At 42.8% G+C, this 21,101-nt stretch overlaps 1 protein-coding gene across 1 annotated transcript in view; it reads left to right on the top strand.

Annotated features, from left to right (window-relative positions):
• LOC311310521 (dystrophin-like) overlaps positions 1 to 21,101 on the top strand; it is a gene marked incomplete at both ends in the record, with an annotated part of 146,912 nt that overhangs the window by 100,799 nt on the left and 25,012 nt on the right. Inside the window, 3 exons of the mRNA XM_084440030.1 lie at positions 78 to 260; positions 19,588 to 19,722; positions 20,443 to 20,592. Of these exons, the coding sequence (XP_084296156.1) occupies positions 78 to 260; positions 19,588 to 19,722; positions 20,443 to 20,592 (468 nt within the window). The remainder of the gene's footprint in view (positions 1 to 77; positions 261 to 19,587; positions 19,723 to 20,442; positions 20,593 to 21,101) is intronic.

Here is a 21,101-nt window from a genome sequence, read left to right as displayed (position 1 = left end):
TTTGTCTGCCTTTAATTCCAGCTCAATAATTCTGTTGGCAGTCTTCCTTTAAGCAGATCTCCCTCTGTTTCATCCAGAGAGCCCAGGAGGAGGTTCACTCCAAGGAGCTGAAGGTGAAGCTACTGACCGACTCTGTCAACAGCTTCATCGCCAAGGCGCCACCCACGGCCCATGATGCCTTGCGCGCCGAGCTGGACGTTCTTACAGCGAACTACCAGCGCCTCTGTAGCCGCCTGGACGGCAAGTGTAAAACACTGGAGGTAGGACACACACTCACGCACGTGTGTATCCACACACACACATGCATGCACGCGTGCACAAACACACACATGGACACAAGTGCACAAAAATACACAAACAGACAGATACGCACACACTACACACGTCTCTCTCTCTATCTCTCTCTCTCTCTCTCTAAATATACAGTATGAAAGCTGGAGGCCCCGTGTACATCTGATCACATCTGATCCAACACAAACAAGCACACAAACAGCCCCCAGCCGCTTTCAATGTCTGGACGATGTGATGAAATTAATACTTTCATTCTCCTTTATGTACCCTGGCAATCCCTCTGTGATACAGTACAACAATAACAACAGAACATCTCCCTCTCTCTCTCGCTCTCTCTCTCGCTCTCTGTTTGTCAATTCAATTCAAAAGGCTTTATTGGCATTGGAAACATACGTCTACATTGCCAAAGCAAACATCACAAAAAGTCACAAAAATGTTAAAGGTGCTCAGTTCGATTTTTTTCGGCCACTAGATGGGGCAGTGGTGCAACGTATCAGATATAAACAAGTGGGCGTTTTCACTCCATATATGGATATGCACCCTCACACCCCCACCCCCCCAGCTGCATATTCACTAGTCAGTTGAAATAGGAAGGGCCCTCTCTGTAGCTGTAAAAAGGAAAACAGCTTGAAACAGGCTTTCTATCATGACTGCAATGGGCCCAGCATTGCAACTACGGTTGAAAAACAGGTTTTTATTTGTTAAATTATCCATTGTTCCTGATTTATCAGCTAAATACATGGCTAACGTTACACAAACACATGGCTAAATCAGCCAATTACATTCAGACTGACCACTCGCCTGAGTGGGAGCAAACGTTTGGTATCTAGTTAGCTTGCTGGAACTGTATCCATGTATGTTAGTGTATGCCTACAACTTGTAAGTCGGTATAATACAGAAATACATGGTAGCTAACATTTTAGGGGGACAAGGCTGGCTAACGTTGCTTATGAACCTGAATTTAGCTACTTACGCGTCAAGGAGAACAAAGGCGAGATCCGAGTCGCTTTTGATGACCAAAGTAACTCCAACCTCTCTCCAGATGATAAAAGCCAGTCCAATATTTATTTGTGTACGTGATCTTCTTTTGTCTGACTCTTTTTTAGCCGAAGACCGTGGTGTCTTTGCTCCCGGAGTATAAGTTCTCTCAGCCATATTCAGCAACGGCCATGTCTCAAACGTCAATCAAGATGACGCTGCCCCTCTCTTATATACGGTGCCATTCAGGGGGTGGGGCACAGCGCCGGGCCGGCTTCGCTCATAATAAAAAGAAATTCAGCATTTGCTCCACAGGCACGACACTGTTGGCTATATTTTCTGTACAGATAGTTATGACTCCCCTGGACCTATGTATTGCATATATTGGATTTTTTTTTTACAAAAAGTGCAGTAAATCGAACAGAGCACCTTTAAAATATACATATAAATACAAATAGGTGAATTGAGTGAATATGTAAGTGTAATATTTACTAATGTATTTAAATGGTAACTTTTCAGTTTGTAAATAAAGTGTGTATATACAGTATGCACAGTGATCAGTGTGGTGTACAGATATAGTAGACAGTCTTTACGGTGGTTGTGTAAAGTAAGTACATTTTATTTATATCGCACTTCTCACTGAGAGGACTCACAAAGTGCTTCACACAGGTTAAAATGCATATAAAGAATCAACAAACATAAACACAAATAGACACACACAAACAGGATAATAGTCAAATTAATTTAACAAATGCCTATCCAAACAAAAGCAATTTAAGCTGCTTCTTAAAAATTTCCACAGAGGCTGCAGCTCTCAAGTACTAAGGAAGAGCATTCCACAGTCTGGGTGCCACAGACTCAAAGGCTCTGTCACCTCTGGTCTTAAGCCTGGTGTGAGGGACAACCAACAGAGCTTAGTTATCAGGGGCCTCATTTATCAAAGAGCGTGTAAATTCAGGTGTAAAAGAGGGCGTACGACGAAAACGCGGAAAATGCGAAATGTCGCGTACGACGAGAATATTTACACGCTTTTCGGATCTATCAAAAATGTCGTACACGCTGCTGCGCCAATTCCTCCACGAAAAATCCGACGGTGGCGTAGAAGAGAGCGGACGCGCACGCGCCTCGTGTTCCGCCCTCTCCACGCCCAAATTCAACCATATTATGGTCAAAACTATGACAGCGCACAACGTGGATACCCCGGAAGAAGGAAACTTTTCGGAGACGGAGGTGCATGTGCTTGTTGGTGAGTTCCACACGAGGAAAGAAAATCATCTTCGGAAGGTAAGCTATTTGTACGAGCCTACATTTGTCTGATTGCTCCTACAGTTTAGGTAGCCTACTGTACGTTTTGTGCATCCTGTATTTGGCGTAGGCTACACGGACATTCTGTATTATGTGGCTGTGAGGAAAGCAAACATTCCACACATTCTGTGGTAGGCTATGATTGATTTAGGACCAAAAACAGGGAACGATAACACAGATGACCACTTCATAATGTTAGACCACATTAAACATTTTCCCCTCTGGGAAATTAAGACTCTCATCTAAATCACCCGGTAAATCACACTTAAGCATTTATTTGGCTGCCAACAGAAAAACATATCAATTGAATATGGCTACACAATGAAATGTTTAATGCATAATCAAGTTAACAGACAAACTCAAAGAAAATGACTGAAATTGTTTCTCCAGACTCTGACGTGGGGTGGGACTCAGAGGAGGGGGAGTCTGCAGTGACGGTCGTGCCCCCGCCGGTTGCAGCCTCTACATCCAGCGCCACGACCTCCAGTGCCTCCACCTCCAGCGCACCGGCCTCCACCTCCAGTGCCATCTCCAGCGCCTCCGTCTCCGTCTCCACCGCCCACGCCTCCACCTCCGGCTGCCAGCGTCCCTGCCTCAAGGGTCCCTGAGGGCTGGGCTTCCTCTCAGACGCTGTGCTGGAGGCTCATGACCCTAGAGGCCCAGAGGGAAATGGCAGAAGGGATTGGGGCAGTTGTGGGGCAGTTGTGCAGCAGTTGGTGGAGGTCACCCCACTACACCACCAGAGCCAACAGGACATCCTCACTGCACTTCATTCCCTCACACATGCTGTCACGGACCTCACACTGTCACTCACTACCACACTCACGGACCTCACACAGTCACTCACTACCACACTCACGGACCTCACACATTCACTCACAAACGCACTCACACACCTCACACAGTCACCCACCAACAGACAATAAAATGGTAGAAATGTGAACCTTACTTGTTTGTGTCTTCATAGCTGGCGCATGACCTCAGGGTGGGCCCTTTGGCCCCGCTGGTAAACCTCATGACGGGGAGGGGGCTGAGGGCTTGGGTCCTCATTTTGTGGTGGGGTCTTGACTGGTTCTCATTCTTATCAGCTTTGAATATACATCTTGGCAAACATATCAGAATGATGTACAAGGAGGGGACAGATACCTAGTGAAAGTACTATTGGTTGCTAGTAAAAAGACAATAATGAGGGCTTGGTATAAGGTGGAACCCCCAACCAAGGAGCAGTGGTGGGTGTTGTGGAGGAGATTTATGAGATTTATTTATGCATTGAGGATGCAGGAAGGAAAGTTTGAAGGGAGATGGGAAAAATGGATGGATTATAGAAGGAAGTGTGATGATACCACTAATATTAAAATTGTCATATTTGAGTAAGAAAAAAAAGCTGCATGGATGGAAGTACCCATAAGCTGTTATTGTAAGTTTTTATGTTTTATTGTATTGTCGTTGTATGGATGGAAAATGCTAATAAAGATTAAAGTAAAAAAGACAAAGAATATGCATCTTGGCTACAGTATGCACACACCAACAAGCCAGCCGTCACGCGCAGCGCCTGCCTCCAGTCTAGCCCGTACCCTGCTGTGCGCCAGGATGAATGAGTCATGCGTGGAGCCAGGACACCGTGCCACTACACTTGTGATGAGCATGTCGGCGTCACATATGATTTGGGTATTTATAGTGTGCACATTTTTGCGATTCACATAGACGTATTCATTCACTGATGGTGCCCTTATGTGGGTGCAGTCGCCATCGCCGTCACCTCTTTGGAGTTCTATCTCGGCCAGTAGGCCGAGTAGCGCCGGATTCATTTAGGCTCGCATTACGCACAGGAGGACTGTCATTTATATGCTTACCAAACAGCAAACAGGTCCACATGATCACATATTAATGACAATCTAATTGGTCAATTATTGCCATTTGATGGAGTGCCTGCATTAGGTGTGTGACATAGGCTATAGCGTGGAAAGGTTTGGGACAGCGCATAGGTTAAGTTTGGGGAACAAATCCATATCGGACCATAAATGAGCCGGTTAGAGGATCTAATCTAATCTTGCATTGCGATATATGTTTGTGCTGAATTGGGCTATTAGCCTACATGATTGTGCGTTCAGAAACTGTCGCTCTTATTCTCTCCATCAAACATTGTAATTCACCGACGCACCACCTGCGTCGCCAGTTCCCCCTGTGTTCAAAAAGGGTGTAGAAAACCGTGTAAATCGGTACGGCTACTTGAGAGGTGTCCTACAAAAGCGCGTAGAAAGGCGACTAAATTTTCGCCCTTTCGGCTTGATAGATCGCGCTGTGGGGGGGGGAAATGGTGTACGCCTGAAATTGCGGAAAAGACCGTGTAAAAGAAGGCGTACCTCAATGATAAATGAGGCCCCAGACCTCAGTGACCTGCTGGGAGCATGTGCATGGAGCAGGTCAGATCGATATACAGGTGCCTGGCCATGTCTGGTATACATAATTACCAGAACCTTTAACTGGATTATGAATGAAAAGTCTTACTTGGTTTAGTTTTAGATTTCAAGAACACACTGAGTGGTCGGTCAAGCTGGTTTCAAACAGAGACAATAGGTTTATTCTGATGTTTACGGTTTGTAAAGCAGACTCTGCACAGGAAGTGAATCCTAGCAAGAGTGGGGGACTCTGGATCGAAAGTGATATCTTATATCGAGAAAAAGGAAGTGACATCCAGTTTCAGGATGAAGAGGACAGGGAAGTGATGTCACACAGGAACAATTTGTAGTTTTAACAGACTGATTCTAGGGGAACGAACTACAAAGTTAGAACAACAGTCGGGTAGGGAAAACAAAGAAAAGAACAAATGGTGTGGGTGACATTGGTGGAACTGAAATTTCATTCACAATTTCCCCCGTTTTGTGGATTAAATATCCACAACTATAATAAAATGTAAAGTCTCAACACTGTGGATAATCAAATTAAGTAATATAAAAAACTATAAAATCCGCATAGCGGCTAAATGCTTCCGCCCAACAATGCAAGTTGCAGTTAACCTAACTAACCCTAACCCTAACTAACTGCTAACCTTACCCTAACGCTAATGCTATAAATATGGAGAGGAAGTAATCTATCTTCTCTAAAGATGCCTGAAAATTTATCAAACTCAAGATTATTTCCTCTACACATGCAACAATGCACCAAAACACCTTGCTTCAAATTTTGACGGAAGCAAGGTAAAAAGATGACTTGATTACTAATCTAATACACATTTCATATATTCGTGAGTGGGAAAAAAAACTCTTTCTTTGTTTTAGAGGAAAACCCTTAAATTCAAATTAGAAACATCAGATTATGTATCAAAATATTCCAAATCCCCAATGTCAATGGCACAGACATCATTAAGGTCTTGAATTGAATTAATATTAAATTTAACTTCTTCCATAATCATTAAGGCAGCATAGGCATATCTGTAACAGCAGTTAAACACTTTCCCATACACTTAAGAACATTTCAAAAATAATAATGATGAAAATAATAACCATACAAATGATACACATAGATTTGAGAATATCCAGGACTTGAAAAAGCATTATCAAAAATTCTCCAAGCATTCAATTTAGGAACATTATTTAAGATCTGAATACCTTTCTTGTTTGCTTCATGGAACTCTTAATGCAGCATTTGGATCTGAACTAAACGAACAGCAGAATATATATATATATATATATATATATATATATATATATATATATATATATATATATATATATATATATATATAGCCAGTATTATATCTAAGGCAAATCTATTTTGTAGCACAACCTTTTTCATGTAATTTACTTCTTTAGCTAAGGCCGAAATTACTTTGTATGATGCATTCATGTCTTTGCAAGACAGTTGAGAGAAAGAATATACCGAAAACAAATTAAAAATTTGAGATAGCTCTATGGTGTCTAGAGTTTGATTGTGGATGAATTACCTGCATTTGAGTGTGATCAACCTTCTTAATCATGGGAATTAAATGAGCAAGATAACATCCATATTACACTGTTGCTATTTAAAGTTGAATTAGCTGTTTCCCTACAGATCAAAAATACACCACTTGGAATGGCTCTCTGAACCTGGATATAACATCTCATAGGTTTAGATCATTCATTTATCCTAATCTGTGTGTTTATCTGAAAATCTCAATACATGCTGTGACATATTGAAAAGGCCACTTTGAATTGTCTAACTCGCTTTTGAAGTTCAGCTTCCTGTGTGCAATTTTGTTAGACTTTAACGATGCAATCGAAGATTTTACATTTTAATCCAGAAATGATAATATCATTTTTCCAAGGAGTTGTAGTGGATACACTTGTACAAGTTCCTAGTACTCAGTGCATGATTTTCTACTTGGCTTGAATATTGTGAATTATGAATTTAATCTTGGTGCGGCTATTTCAGAAAACTGTGTAACCTTGAATAGAACAAGGTGAGATTATGGTTTATGACTCTCATTAACCTCTAGTGTTAACCCTGTTTAGAATAGTCTCTTCTATATCTGTATAGGAGTTAGTCAGTCTATCTACTTTTTCCCTGAAAATGACAAGCAAAGGATTGTCCAGGAGTTGAGAAAATATGAGTAGCTAAACCTTGCCAATCATAATGTGATTATCTGCTTGGGTTAAAGGAATTTGGTAAAATATGGGTGCAGAGGTACTAAGAGGTATATAATTTTCAAATCCAATAGTTAGAATAGTTCATTTTAAATGCAAAATCTCTGACTGTCCTAATAGCTTCATTAGGATGTCTCTTTTAATGTGCAATTTACTTAGTTGATGTAGTTAGGTGCAAAGCAGTTAAACACAGTACTCTGAGGATAGTCTGGAATAGATCTACAAATGTCAACTCCATAATTATGAATTTTCAATACCCGCATAACATCTCTAGTCAAAACACACCAATAAGGCGATTCTTTCTCTAAATTAACTTCAGTCAGTTACAACAGTAGAACCTGGAAATTGATTGTTGCTTTCAAATCTTATATAAACAGAATGTAGTATCTTCCATCCATCTTCGTCTACCGTATAGACCCAACAGTCAAGTGGAGTGCAACGTTCAACAGGACAAATGAATAATGGGGTGTGTTGATCTTGTCTTTTCATTCGTTCAATTGCTTCAGTTTCAGGAGAGAAATGGTTCGAGTTCCTTTTCAGTGACGGTGTGAGTGGGAGTGTGGTTGAATTATGATTGTGTTGCTGGGGTGGTGGTCAGAGTTGTCATCGTGACAGCAATGAGGAAAAGGTAGTGTATGTTATTCTTTGTCTGAGTCCTCATTTGAGGAGACCAGAGAGTGAGCTTTCGCCCTGTTGGTGACACCAGGTGTTGCATCTTGGTTGTTGGAATCCTTGGGCCGGTTGTGCTCGTCCTGATTCGGAACCAGCCTGCAGTGGCTGCCGTATACCCACAAAGTCCTCTCTGCTACGTCTGGGTCGTCAGCAGGATCTGGTACGGGCCCAGCCAACGGGCACCGTTCCACACCTTCCGGTTCAGGTCTCGGATCACAACCCACTGGCCTGGTTGGAGATGATGCAGGAAGTCCTCTGGCGTCCGGAATGGTTGCCTTCACTCAGTGAGGATTTCATACGGGGAGCAGAGTCGTGCAGGTCGGCAATGTCTTTGAGAGACATGGAAGGAGAGACCTGTGAATCCACAGATGAGAGAGACAGCATAGACAAAACAGGAGAGCAAGAGGAGAGCGCCGCAGCTTTAGCAGCGGAGTTAGCAGCCATACTACCTATGGACACAGGATCAGAGGTTTCAACAGGAGCTTGGCATTTGCCCACTACTATACTAGATCATAGAAAATATTAAGCAATAAGTTTACCAGTAGACGTGAGAAAATCCACTGTCCCTTTTAAATAAATAACTGAATGAATGAATGACCTCATGTAGAGCCAGTCCTCTGGGGCCTCATTTATAAAGCTTGCGTACGCACAAAAGAATGCGTACGCCACTCCTGAGCAAACTTTGGGATTTATAAAAAACAAACTTGACGGGAGAATGGCGGAGAATGTGCTCACCTCCAAGCACACTCTGACCCACGTGTACGCACATTTCTGGCAAAATGAGAAACTGCAATCCTAATGGCAGAAAGGTGAAACCCGAGAAACGCTTTGAAATTGACACCATTGCGAACAATAAATATATCCGATATTTCAAAAATATGTTGCACAATCCAACCGGGGATCATATTCAACTGGATCTGTCAACGCTTAACAATTGATTCATTTATTTATTCTCATAAATAATTATTGTATTTATTTTTTCTCATAAATGATTCCTTTATTTGTTTATTCTCATAAGCCTACTGTTGTGAATGACTTGTGAACAGCCTTCATATTTACACTGCTATGTGAATGTGGTAGAGCAACAATCACTCTAGTCGTAGAGAAGGCCCTCTCACCGCGGGGAAAATGACAGTGCCAACATGCAGCCTAGCCTTCCACAACAAGAAATCTCTAAGTGTGCACTGTTGTGCATGACATACTCAAGCAATGTGTAGGCTAATATATTATAAGGATAACCTAATATGATTCACTGTAAGCTGTGTGAAATAGGCTGTGTTTGTTGGTGGTGTTTCATTGCCTCATTGTTTGACTCAGGAATCCACATTCATAGGGCACTACATTATTATAAGCTATTTAGGCTATTTAGAAACCGCCATGCATATTTGATAAATGAAATAGGCTAAACTGATCCCGTGTTCGATGCCTCAGTCGGGCAGATAAGAGTGCTGTTAATTGTCTTAGAGGTTATGGATGTTATGTGTCATCGGCTGTTCTGTTTTCATGACATCCAGCATTGTCGGTAATAAGTGCCCTCGCCTCTCTACATGTCATCACTGTATCGTCTCCTATACCCAGAAATGAAATCAAACAATCACGTGCGTGGTTCATATATTGTCAATGACAATCGCACCTGTTCCATATAATCATGTCCGTGGGTGGGTATAAAAAGGCATACATTTCCAATGCGTAATGACGCACAATGGCTGCTTTATATGTAGACTACTGCTTTTGGATGATGTGGATGAAGGAATTTGGAGAGAGCGAGTCGCAGGGACCGGCAAGACCTACTGGTCAATGACGACGAGTGGCGCATGAGCCGCTTCTGCGTTTTTGCTGCCACATTTGTCGTCATGTTAGATTTGGCCTGTATCGATTTCTGTGAATGGGAGGCGTTTCACTGGCCATTTATAGGCATTTATGGGCGTTAAGAGGGTGGGACAAAACACACGCTCACGTGCGCCAAGTTTAGAGTTGATTGAGATTTATAATGGGGAACCGGCGTGGGACATGCGTGCGCACTTCGTTATAAATCGGAAAATCGTTGTGCGTACCTTTTGGAACTTGCGGATGTCCGCAACCTTTAGTACGCAAATCCTGAGCAAGGTTTTACAAATGAGCCCCCTGGTCTGGTGTGGTCTCCCTGTTCTGCATAAAACAGTGAACTCTGGTGTAAAGCAATATCCGTTAACATCCTTCACTACCCCTGTTTTTTGAAACATGATCTGGTCAGTGTGCTAATTTGAAAACATACTGAAAGCATGAAAGATGCAGTATAGGTTATGCTAATTATGAAATGAGCATTCATTCAAAATCAGGGTGAGAGAGGAGAATATCTGTGAGGTTTGAGCGTGGCTTATTGATTTCCTCCACTATGTCGACACAGTCATGTCTCTCTGCCTTCTGGAGCAGGAAGCAGGGTTAAAAACAGTGCATCTTTGAAATGGAACATTAGACATGGTCATCTGTACATTCTGATAAAGCAGCTGCCTTGCTGAGTGCAGGTGTGATGTTTCTCCCTGTAAAAGAAGAACAGACACAGCATGCGTAACATGGACAAACAGCGTGCGCAGTGCTCCTAGGTCTTAAATATAGCGCCAGTGGTAGCTGTCACTGATCTCAAGTAGGACACGAAAGGCTAGTCATAGTCAGGAATACTTAAACAGGGTGCGTTGGTCAGTCTCTGTTTAAGCGTTGTTAGAGCCAGTTGGGGGGAGCTAGCTTTTGTCCAGTGAGGGTTATGTCTGCAAAATCAGGGATAGGCTCTGCAGTAGCCTACAGTAGAGGTCTTCTCGGGTCTAAAATGTGGACCCCAAACCAATATGGACCCGAGACATTCGTTCCGAGATCCGACTAAATCCGATCTTTTTTTAAAATATGTATACCGGACACGATTTTGTCCGAGAGCAGGAGTAGGACAGAGACCCGAGACCCGAGTCGGATCGGGTATTTTACGGATCCGACAGGCAGTAGTAGCAAGTAGCAGTAGCATTAATCGCTTAGACTGTCACGGCTGTTGGCTTGCATGCTGTTGCATCACAGTTGGATGGAATTGCGATTTATCCTCTCAATCTCGACAGGATCAATCGCTGTTTTGTCAGGCTGTGATGTGGCAGCATGGAAATGAAACGGCCGTAAATAAATAAGGCTACACAAAGCTGCCGTTAGGTTTGACCTCTTTATATTCATTTTCTTTCAGCTTATTTTTCACAAGGTAGACTACTGTGGCTGCTGTGTCTCCGCTCGCGTCACGCCCGCGGTCTCACTGAATTCGCGTCATGCGTTTCTCTCGGGTATTACGCATAATGATGAACAGACCCGGGACCCGAGGTAATAGAATCGGATCCACCCGAACCCAATTGACCATAATAAAAGCGTGGAAATGTGGACCCGGACCCGTACGGGTCTCGGGTCCGGTTCGGGTCCTCTCGGATTTACCCGACCCGTGAAGACCTCTAGCCTACAGTCCCAAGCAGTGCATTATTTTATTATTATCACGTGACCCAGGTAATTGACCTGCTCATGCACCAATTGGATTTTGTTCTTAGAAATTCTGTGGCCATTTCCTGAAATAAAACAACACTTTCGTGTCATCAAAACATGACTCCTTGTTTCTAACAAGAAGTCGATCATTTAAACAGGGGAGACCTAACACATTATTTAAAACAACGCCCCCTAAGGGTGAAAGCAAAATTTCCCTGAAGTCAGGGTGAACAGATGGAAAAAATGCATTACTCAAACCAAATAACAGTAAATGAATAGTTTCATATGCAATTCTCAAATCCTGAACAAATATCATTTATCAAAACATTTTCTCAAGAGAACAATAGGGGTCTTGCAGGTTGAGCTCTTAATTTCAACAACCAGCTCTCTTGCTAATAAAAAGACGTGGACCTTTACAATCCCCCTCTACTGCGTTTGCGGACAGAGAGTTTTGGGCACGCTTCGGACGTGATGGTCCCTTGGGTCTGACAAGTCATTCGGGCAACGCGGAGTCGAGGCATTTGGCCATGCATTCCACAAACCACAGGTGTCAGCCCATCTGTATGGGAAGCAGGTTACCCCTGTTGTTGGAGAGTCACCTGGTGTGAGTATCCAATTCCTGGAGTAGCCTCATCTCTCTGTGCCTGTCTCCTCTCTGTTAACAAACTCAGAAATAACACGTGAAATATACAGAACACCCTGTTTTATCATACAGCTGTCTCTGTGTGCCTGTCAGATGCACAGACAGAGCTGCATGGTCAGTTTACATACAATAAAAGACAGACAATAAAAGACAAAAGAAAGACATTTCAATTTCTCATCACCCTTGTGGTTAACACCAGGTCTTCTCAGAAATCATGTGCCAGAGGTACATAAAAATAAAATAAATGATTGAAAACAGCTTTGATAAATTGGAGTAATGTCTGTTTCCCCCCATATTTCAAGAATATGTCCAACTAGTTTAAGGCTGTGAACCATGATGTGTGGTGGTTTTACCTTCTTAGGCTGGATGATATTAACACCGTTGGAGACACAACACCTCTGAAAAACTAGTTTGCATAGCAGATCTCAGCCCATTATGTTAATATGACAATAATTATACAGTGAATTGTGTGTGAGGTTAGCATCATCTAACACAACTGTAATTGGCAGTCGTCTCAAATACTTGCGGTTCCAACCGGTGTGGCATTTATCCGGCAGTCCAGGAACGACAGTTGTCTGTAAAAACTCAGAACCAATGAATGTGCATCTGAAATCAGTTATAAACATGGTATCTTTAACAAAACAAAACAAAACAAATTTACAATTGGGTTGTTAGACAGTGCTGTATGCAGATTAAGATATTGGCAAATATGAATGATTTTAACCCCGTCACGTACACCCTCACTCATCCTAGATCTCCCTACTGAACTCCCTATCTGTCTCATCTAGTCAGAATCCACCACCCTGTGGAGCACTGACAGAAGACTTCTGCATTCTAGCATAGTCTCTACACTCCCTCTGGAAATGCCCTTCTGTGGTTATAGAAATAACAACAGCTATTAGATCTATCAAACTTGCTGTGTTGTAGTGTATATCTGTAGTCAGCTTTGCTCTTTCGGTGTTGTGTTTGCCCAACTCTCTGTAGCTGCTTACTGCGAGTGTTGCTGTTGAAGTACCCAATCTGTGCTGCCTGCAGTCTTGCAGAGTCTCTTTCGTCCTCTGCCTCACATTGTCCATTGAGTAGACCAAAACGCTCTGCAAATCTGATCATTGGCAAGAGCAGCTTACCAAACTCAGTAAACAGATGTTGATCAACAGAGCCAGCAGATCTAAAGTTAGCATAACCTAGACGGTCATCTTGTGAGTCAGGGCAGGAACGGAGAGAGCAGGTGAGGCAGTGGAAAAGGTGTGAGTAGGGGGTACCAAAGGGAGGGTGAGACACAGCAGGAGAGTACGGCTTCAAAGAGGGCACGGAGGAAGGGGTGTTATAACCTGGAGGGGGCAAAGCTTGAGAACCAAAGAGGTTTGAGGGAAGAGGGCTCTAAAGGGAGGTGACACAGGGGATATGGCAGGCATATGGTCAACAGGAGAATAAACACCAGGGGGAGGTGTGAACTGTGATGCCTGAGGAGGTGTGAGCTGCAGCAGAGTAACGGAGTTCTTTGATGAAGGCATTTTTGTTTGCCACTAGTTCCAGATCTAATGAGCGGCCTCCCATTCAGCAAAATGAGACCAATCCTATGGCAGTCTTTGTTCTTCTTCTCTATTCTAGTCGATTCAAAATGATCAAGCTGTCCCTTAACTTAACCCTAACAACTTAACAGAAAACGTACATGAACTGGGGAAAATCCCTATATTTAGCCCATAATGCAATCTGCTCACAAATAAAAAGCACTGCATTCCATTGTTTAAAAGAAAGAAAATAAAACCCAATGAGTACAATAAATAGATTAAAACAATTTGTTAAAAGTACAACAAATAAGATTAGACACGTTCAATCAACCTATCGTGCTCTGCTGAGATGTTTTTTTTTCTTTTTCCTGTTGCTTTTTTTTTTTCTCACTTGTTCAACAAGATGGCAGCCCCAGGAGGCTTGCCAAGAAGGTTTTAGAACAAAATGGCGGACTCCCAAAATGGTGGACCACAAGGGAAAACAGGAAGTCTCTAACTTTTTTTTTCACACAAGCAGCAAAATAGGAAGTCTCTACGTGTGCACAAAGGAAAGTTAGAAGAAAGGACTAACATGTGGTGGACTAGCTAACATGTGGATGAACTAGCTAGCATGTGGGAGCTAGCATTAACAATCTAACATATGGTTGAATAAATATAATAATAATTCGACATAAAGGACAGCTAGCATGAACAGAAAAAGAAAATTAGCCAGCATAGAGCTCAGTCAGCATCAAAATTAAATCACAGAAACTAACACAAATCAAAACCAGCACAAAACAAAGAACATAGCCAGCATAACCATGGGTTTAACAGTAAACAAAACAAAAAACAGGATCTCAAATCCCAATACAAGACCAACAAATACAGATCTATGTTGGTGTAGACTCAAACATACAATGGATCCAATAGACATAGAATCCTCAGCTTCACATAAAACACAAAAGACGCAGGATGCAGCAAACAGCCAAATGTAGCCTACATGCCGACGAAAGACACCCGTGGACACCGTCTAGCCACGAACACACACACCCGAGCCAACAAACAAAACAAAACAAGGCCTTCACGACTTAGCAAATAGCAAATCACCCGAGGTTTTAAAATTCTCAAAGTGTAACAGCCATCTCTGTGTTGTGCTCTTCACCACAGGAGTAGAAAACAAAAACAACGAGCCTCAGATAACAAAGCTCCATCGAGTCACGGCAACCCCCCACAACGCGGATCCCAAACCAAAAGTTCAAAGGATAAGGCTTTTCGAGAGTATGAACGCTGTTAGTACTTCACCATTTAGCACTGTAACGTTGTAAATGCTTCGCTAACAAAAAACCCAACCCTGGTTAAGTTATATACAGGTTTTTTAAGCGGGCATGCGGCTCAAAAGCCGGCTTAAGCAACAACCAGGACACACGTGTGAAACAACCGGCGCAAATAAAACCCATTGTCCAAGTTATCACAGCTGAGCAAATATAGTAACTACTATAAACTAGATTCAAACGACGTACCAGATTTCAGCAAGCCTCAGAGCGAGCAGGGCCTCTGGGTAACATTCTACCAGCTACAATAGCATCTCCAAGGTTGAACCCCCGTGACTACCAAGCCACCACGCGTCCGTGTGCTCGGCCCAAAACATGCAGAAACTCGCCCCAAACATACACGTCGCCAAATTATGAATGAAAAGTCTTACTTGGTTTAGTTTTAGATTTCAAGAACACGCTGAGTGGTCGGTCAAGCTGGTTTCAAACAAAGACAATAGGTTTATTCTGATGTTTACGGTTTGCAAAGCGGACTCTGCACAGTAAGTGAATCCTAGCAAGAGTGGGGGACTCTGGATCGAAAGTGATATCTTATATCGAGAAAAAGGAAGTGACATCCAGTTTCAGGATGAAGAGGACAGGGAAGTGATGTCACACAGGAACAATTTGTAGTTTTAACAGACTGATTCTAGGGGAACGAACTACAAAGTTATAACAACAGTCGGGTAGGAAAACAAAGAAAATAACAAATGGTGTGGGTGACATTGGTGAGACTGAAATTTCATTCACAGGATCCTAAAATTAACTGAAAGCCAGTACAGGAGTAATATGAGACGTTCTGCTGGGCCTAGTCAACAGCCTGACGGCAGCATTTGCTGAGGCAAGTAAAAAGAGAATTGCAATAATCCAGGCGTGATGAGACAAAGGCTGTGTGAGATACAATAGGTCTGAGTTTTGCAATGTTTCTTAGGTGGAAATAAACATGTACGGGTCAGGGACTTGATGTGCTTGTCCAGGTGCATAGCCTGATCAAAGATGACACCGAGATTTCTCAGGTTCGAGCTGACATTACAGTTGAGGAGCAATGCTGTCAGCAGTTACAATGAGAACTTCAGTTTAGTCCTTAAAGGTATAATATGTTGTATGTGGATTTTTTCCCCCATCTAGTGTCTAAAGATAAGAATTGCAACAACACAACGTATTGCCAGTCATACTGTGATAAGATCTTCACTCAGAGAGGAACATAACGTTACACTAATCAGTAATCACAATCAAGTATTTCAGAGTGCCATGTAATAAGTTACGTTAGATGCTGTAGTGTGGAGATAACGTTAGGTCTGGCTATGCAGATTCCAAGAAAGATAACGATAGCTAGTTAGCTAGCTTACCGGTCTAGTAGAAAAGTAGCCATGTCACCATGCAACTTTATCCCATGAAACTCCATAAACTCCGTCCAACGAGCAAAGGCTGGCCGATATTTATCCGACTTTTGCTCCTTCTTCGGTCACTGAGGTTTTGAGATTCGTATCGCAGGGTTTGCCGGGGCTCAGGCGGAGAAGCAGGATGACGAAACTCGGCCATTTTACTAAACGTTTAGCTGAAAAGAGTGAGCGGAAGTGGACGGAAAAGCTGCCGTTTTATAGTCGCACCACACTTGATGCTAACCAACATCTATAATGCTGCTAATTCATGGAAGTATAACATTAGCTGGTAATAACTGCTAATCTCACAGTGGTGAAGCTAGAATAGTACCTGGCAACCCAGCGTGCAGTACCAACGCTGTAATACTATTGGCTGGTATGATATCAACAGTGTCATTGTCGGGCCGCCTCTGCAGCCTTCGCAAAGCCCTATGGATGTATTATTTTTGAAAAAATGTTTATTTCAATCCACATATAACATATTATTCCTTTAAAATTAGGAGTCATGTCAGGTTTAAAAGAAAATTACAATTGAATATCGTCTGCGTAACAATGGTATGAAATGCCTTCAAATTTGCTGATAATGAGGCCAAGAGGAAGCATGTACAGAGTGAACATAATCGGACCTAAAACCAATCCCTGGGGCACCACACAGGACAGGGGAGTGGGCTTAGACATATGAGACCCAACAGCCACAGAGAAGCTTCTACTGTACCTGAGAGATATGAGGCAAATCAATCAAGGGCGGTCCCTGAGACGCCCACCCACTCTCTAAGCCTGTTCACCATGTTGCAGTGATTCACATTATCGAAAGCTGTACTGAGATCAAGCAGCACCAGGACAGAACATTTGCCAGCATCAGAGGACTTCATGATATCATTTGTGACTCTTAAAAGAATCTCTCTCTCTCTCTGTAGTTTCTGACGAAAACCGAACTGGAATTTGTCAAAAATATTGTTGTTATTTAAGGCAACCGTGAGCTGGTTAGCAACAACTTTTTCTAAAATCTTTGAAATAAAGGGTAGCTTAGAAATAGGCTGATAGTTACTAGGTAGAGAGGTTAGGCCTGTTTGAAATAGGAGGGAGCACAGCCCGAACCAGCAAGCTATTCATGATAGAGAGCTGATTACATCTTTCAGCAGAGGCATTGGTAAGATGTCTAAAGGGCTGGAGGAGGTGTTCCTGCTGCTCACTAGCTCAGTTAAATCTTGCAGGGAGAGGGGCAAGAAACATCCCAGAATTGGCTGCCTGTTAGGGCAGACTGAAAATGGGGAGGTGGAATGTATTATACTAGATCTAACACTGGGAACCTTGTCCTCAAAAAGCGAAAGGAAATTCTTTCAGTCATTATCAGAGAACACGGGTACAGCAGGCAGTGGGAGACTGACAATATTCTTTGTGGTGTCAAAAAGGACTTTTGGGTTTTGCCTGCTAGAGGAGATGTTCCATTGGATGTCCTTTTCCTGTCACAACTCTCACAAATCATGCTGCTGTGATTGCACACTGCTGTATTTCCCGCAGCAGATATGGAAGTTTTTTGTCATTAGTCATATTTTCATTATCATTACTTTTTTGGTGTTTGTAATCTGTGGGAAGTATGATTCTCTGAAGTCCTTGTACAGACTGTGTTCTCTATGGAGCCAGGTCTGCCTGTGGCGGCCTCTCTCGATGGCGAGGCTGTGCTCACTGAGTCTGTACATACCTGTACTTACTGTACTTTTGGGTCTGTCTCAATGCTCAAGTATTCTGCCACTGTGTATTCTATGTTTAGGGCCAAATAGTATTCCAATTTGATTTGTTTTTGGTAGATTTTTTCCAATGTGTCAGATAGTTTTCTTTTTGTTTTCTTACAATTTGGCTTAGTCTGGTTGGGTTTCTGTTTGGTGGCTCTGCTTGTGTCTGTGGACAGAGTCCCAGGAGCAGCTGGCTGAGGGCTAGGGTCTCTCTGCAGTCTCTCTGGAGGTGGGGGCTTTGCTATGGTGTGTGTCTGGGTCACTTTGTTTTAGGTGACTGTAAAATTGAAATGCTCTCGATTTTGATAATTGGCAGGTATTGTCCTAATCCTGCTCTGCGTGCATTGTTTGATGTTTTTCATTGGATGCGGAGAATGGATTTGCACAATTCTGCATGCAGTCTCAGTTTGGTGTTTGTCCCATTTTGTAAAATTTTGGTTGGCAAATGGACCCCAGACCTCGCAACCGTAAAGGGAAATGGGCTCTATAACAGTCTAGTATTTTTAGCCTTGTCTCTCAGTTTCCTGTGGTGCTGATGTTAAGGTGGAGGTACGTATAGTTTTGTGTATGTTCAAGGGTGATTGTATCTAGAAGGAATTTATATTTGTTGTGCTGAAGGCTCGGTCTTTTTGGAATATCATAATCTGTGTCTTTGTAAGATTCAGTGTCAGAAGACTGTGTAGAAGATCAAGGTGCTGTTGCAGCCCTTCAGTGGTTGGTGACAACAGCACCAGGTTGTCTGCAAACGGTCGGCATTTCACTTCTATTTCTACAAGGGGTTACCAGGTGCTGTAGACTGTTCCAATTGCTTTACCAATTTGTTATATGTTGAAGAGGGTAGGACTCAAGCTGCATCCCTGTCTGACCCCCTGGCTTTGGGGAAAGAAGTCAGAATTTTTTTTTGCCAATCTTGTTGTTAGTGTACATACAGTTGATGATGTCATAGGTTTTTCCTCCAACACCACTTTCCAATAGTTTATACAGCAGATGCTTGTGCCAAATTAAATTGAAGGATTTTTTGAATTTAACAAAGCAGGAAAATAATTTAAGCTGAATAATAAAAGTTTTTTGTGTTTATTTGGCTGTCAAATAGGGTCCTGAGGGAGAAAATATGTTCTGTTGTACAATATTTAGTGGAAAGCCAATTTGGGATTTGCTCATAGCACTGTTTTCATTGAGGAAATGTAGCAGTCTGTGGTTGATGATCATACTGAGGATTTTTCCCAGGTTGCTGTTCACGGAGATTCCACGGTAGTTGTTGGGGTCAAATTTGTCTCCACTCTTGTGGTACTGCGTTATCAGTCCTTGGTTCCAATTATTGGGGAATAATCTGGAGCTAAGGGCAATGTTGAAGAGTTTTAGAATAGCCAATTAGAATTTTGGGTCTGTGTATTTAATCATTTCATTTAAGATGCCATCAACACCACTGGCCTTCTTGATTTTATTACACTATAGTTCCTTTAGTGTTATTAGGGATTCAAGTGGGTTTTCTTTCTCAGTCTCTCCCTCTCTCTCTCTCTCTCTCTCTCTTTCTGTCTAAGTATCAGGGCAATGATTCCCTAAAGGTATGCAACACTCTAATTTCTTTGATTATGAAAAGGGGGGTAGTGCTTGATTTCTCTCTCTCTCTCTCTCTCTCTCTCTGTCTCTCTCTCTCTCTCTCCCCTGCCCCTGATAGGAGGTGTGGGCGTGCTGGGTGGAGCTGCTGTCCTACCTGGAGCAGGAGAACGCCTGGCTGGACCAGCTGGAGGCCAAGCTGGACGAGACTGACAACTTGGAGGGAGGGGCCGAGGCGCTGCAAGAGGCCCTGGACGTCAGTACACTTACACACACACACACACACAGACACCAATACAAGTACATACACACCCACACACACCAATACAAGTACATACACACCCACCCACACACACACACAAATACAAGTACATACACACCCCCACACACACACACACACACACACACCAATACAAGTACATACACACCCACACACACACACACACACACACACACACACACACCAATACAAGTACATACACACCCACACACACACACACACACCAATACAAGTGCATACACACCCACCCACACACACACACACCAATACAAGTACATACACACATAAACACAATGTGATTTCCATCCTATGAGTTGAGCTTTTTTATGTTGTATTTCATGTAATTTCTTATCTATATCTTTTTATTGTTTTATCTTCCATCTCATTTTCCTTTCTTTTATGTCTATTTTTTGTGAAGCATATTCCCCTTTTGTAAAGCACTTTGAGATACATTTCTTGTATGAAAGGTGCTATACAAATAAAGTTTTACTTACTTACTTACACACGCGCATACGCACACACACGCACACACACACACACACACTCACACACACACACTCACACACGCACAAACCGGCACGCACACACACATGCAGACACACATTTGACATAGCTATATGCTCCTCATACCATGATGTGTGTGTGTGTGTGTGTGTGTGTGTGTGTGTGTGTGTGTGTGTGTGTGTGTGTGTGTAGTCCCTAGAGGTGCTGCTACGCCACCCTGAGGACAACAGGAATCAGATCCGGGAGCTGGCCCAGACGCTGATGGACGGAGGTGTTCTGGATGAACTTATCCAGCAGAAACTAGAGGCCTTCAACACACGCTGGGACACACTAATGCAGAGGGTGAGGACACGCGCACACACACACACACACACGCACACACACACACACACACACACACACACACACACAAATAAACTCAGCCCTTTGGTCATGTGATATGATCAGAACAGATGAATGCATCATAAGCCTGATTGTACTTTCTGGAGGTCACCTGTCAGTCTGTGTGTGTGTGTATCTGTGTGTCAGTGGTTCAGTTAGTCAGTCCTTTGCCGTGTGTGTCAGCCGCTCAGTCAGTATCAGTGAGTGTGTGTGTCAGTTGCTCAGTCAGTATCAGCGTCTGTGTCTGTGTGTGTGTCAGTTGGTCAGTTAGTCTGTTGCCGTGTGTGTGTGTGTGTGTCAGTCACTCAGTCAGTATTAGTAAGTGTGTTTGTTGGAGGATGAAGCTGGAAGATTCCTCTCCATACCTTTTAATCATCTATAAAGGAGAAGAAGTAGTGCAATTGCCAGACGGAAAACAGCTGTTCGTAAGTACTGGTTGACTGACTGACTGACTGACTGACTGAATGACT

This window comes from Borostomias antarcticus (assembly GCF_949987555.1).
Source record: "Borostomias antarcticus genome assembly, chromosome: 6".
NCBI classification, from domain to species: Eukaryota; Metazoa; Chordata; class Actinopteri; order Stomiiformes; family Stomiidae; genus Borostomias; species Borostomias antarcticus.
Note: the sequence above shows the minus strand (reverse complement) of the source record. Positions and strands in the feature narration are given on the sequence as shown.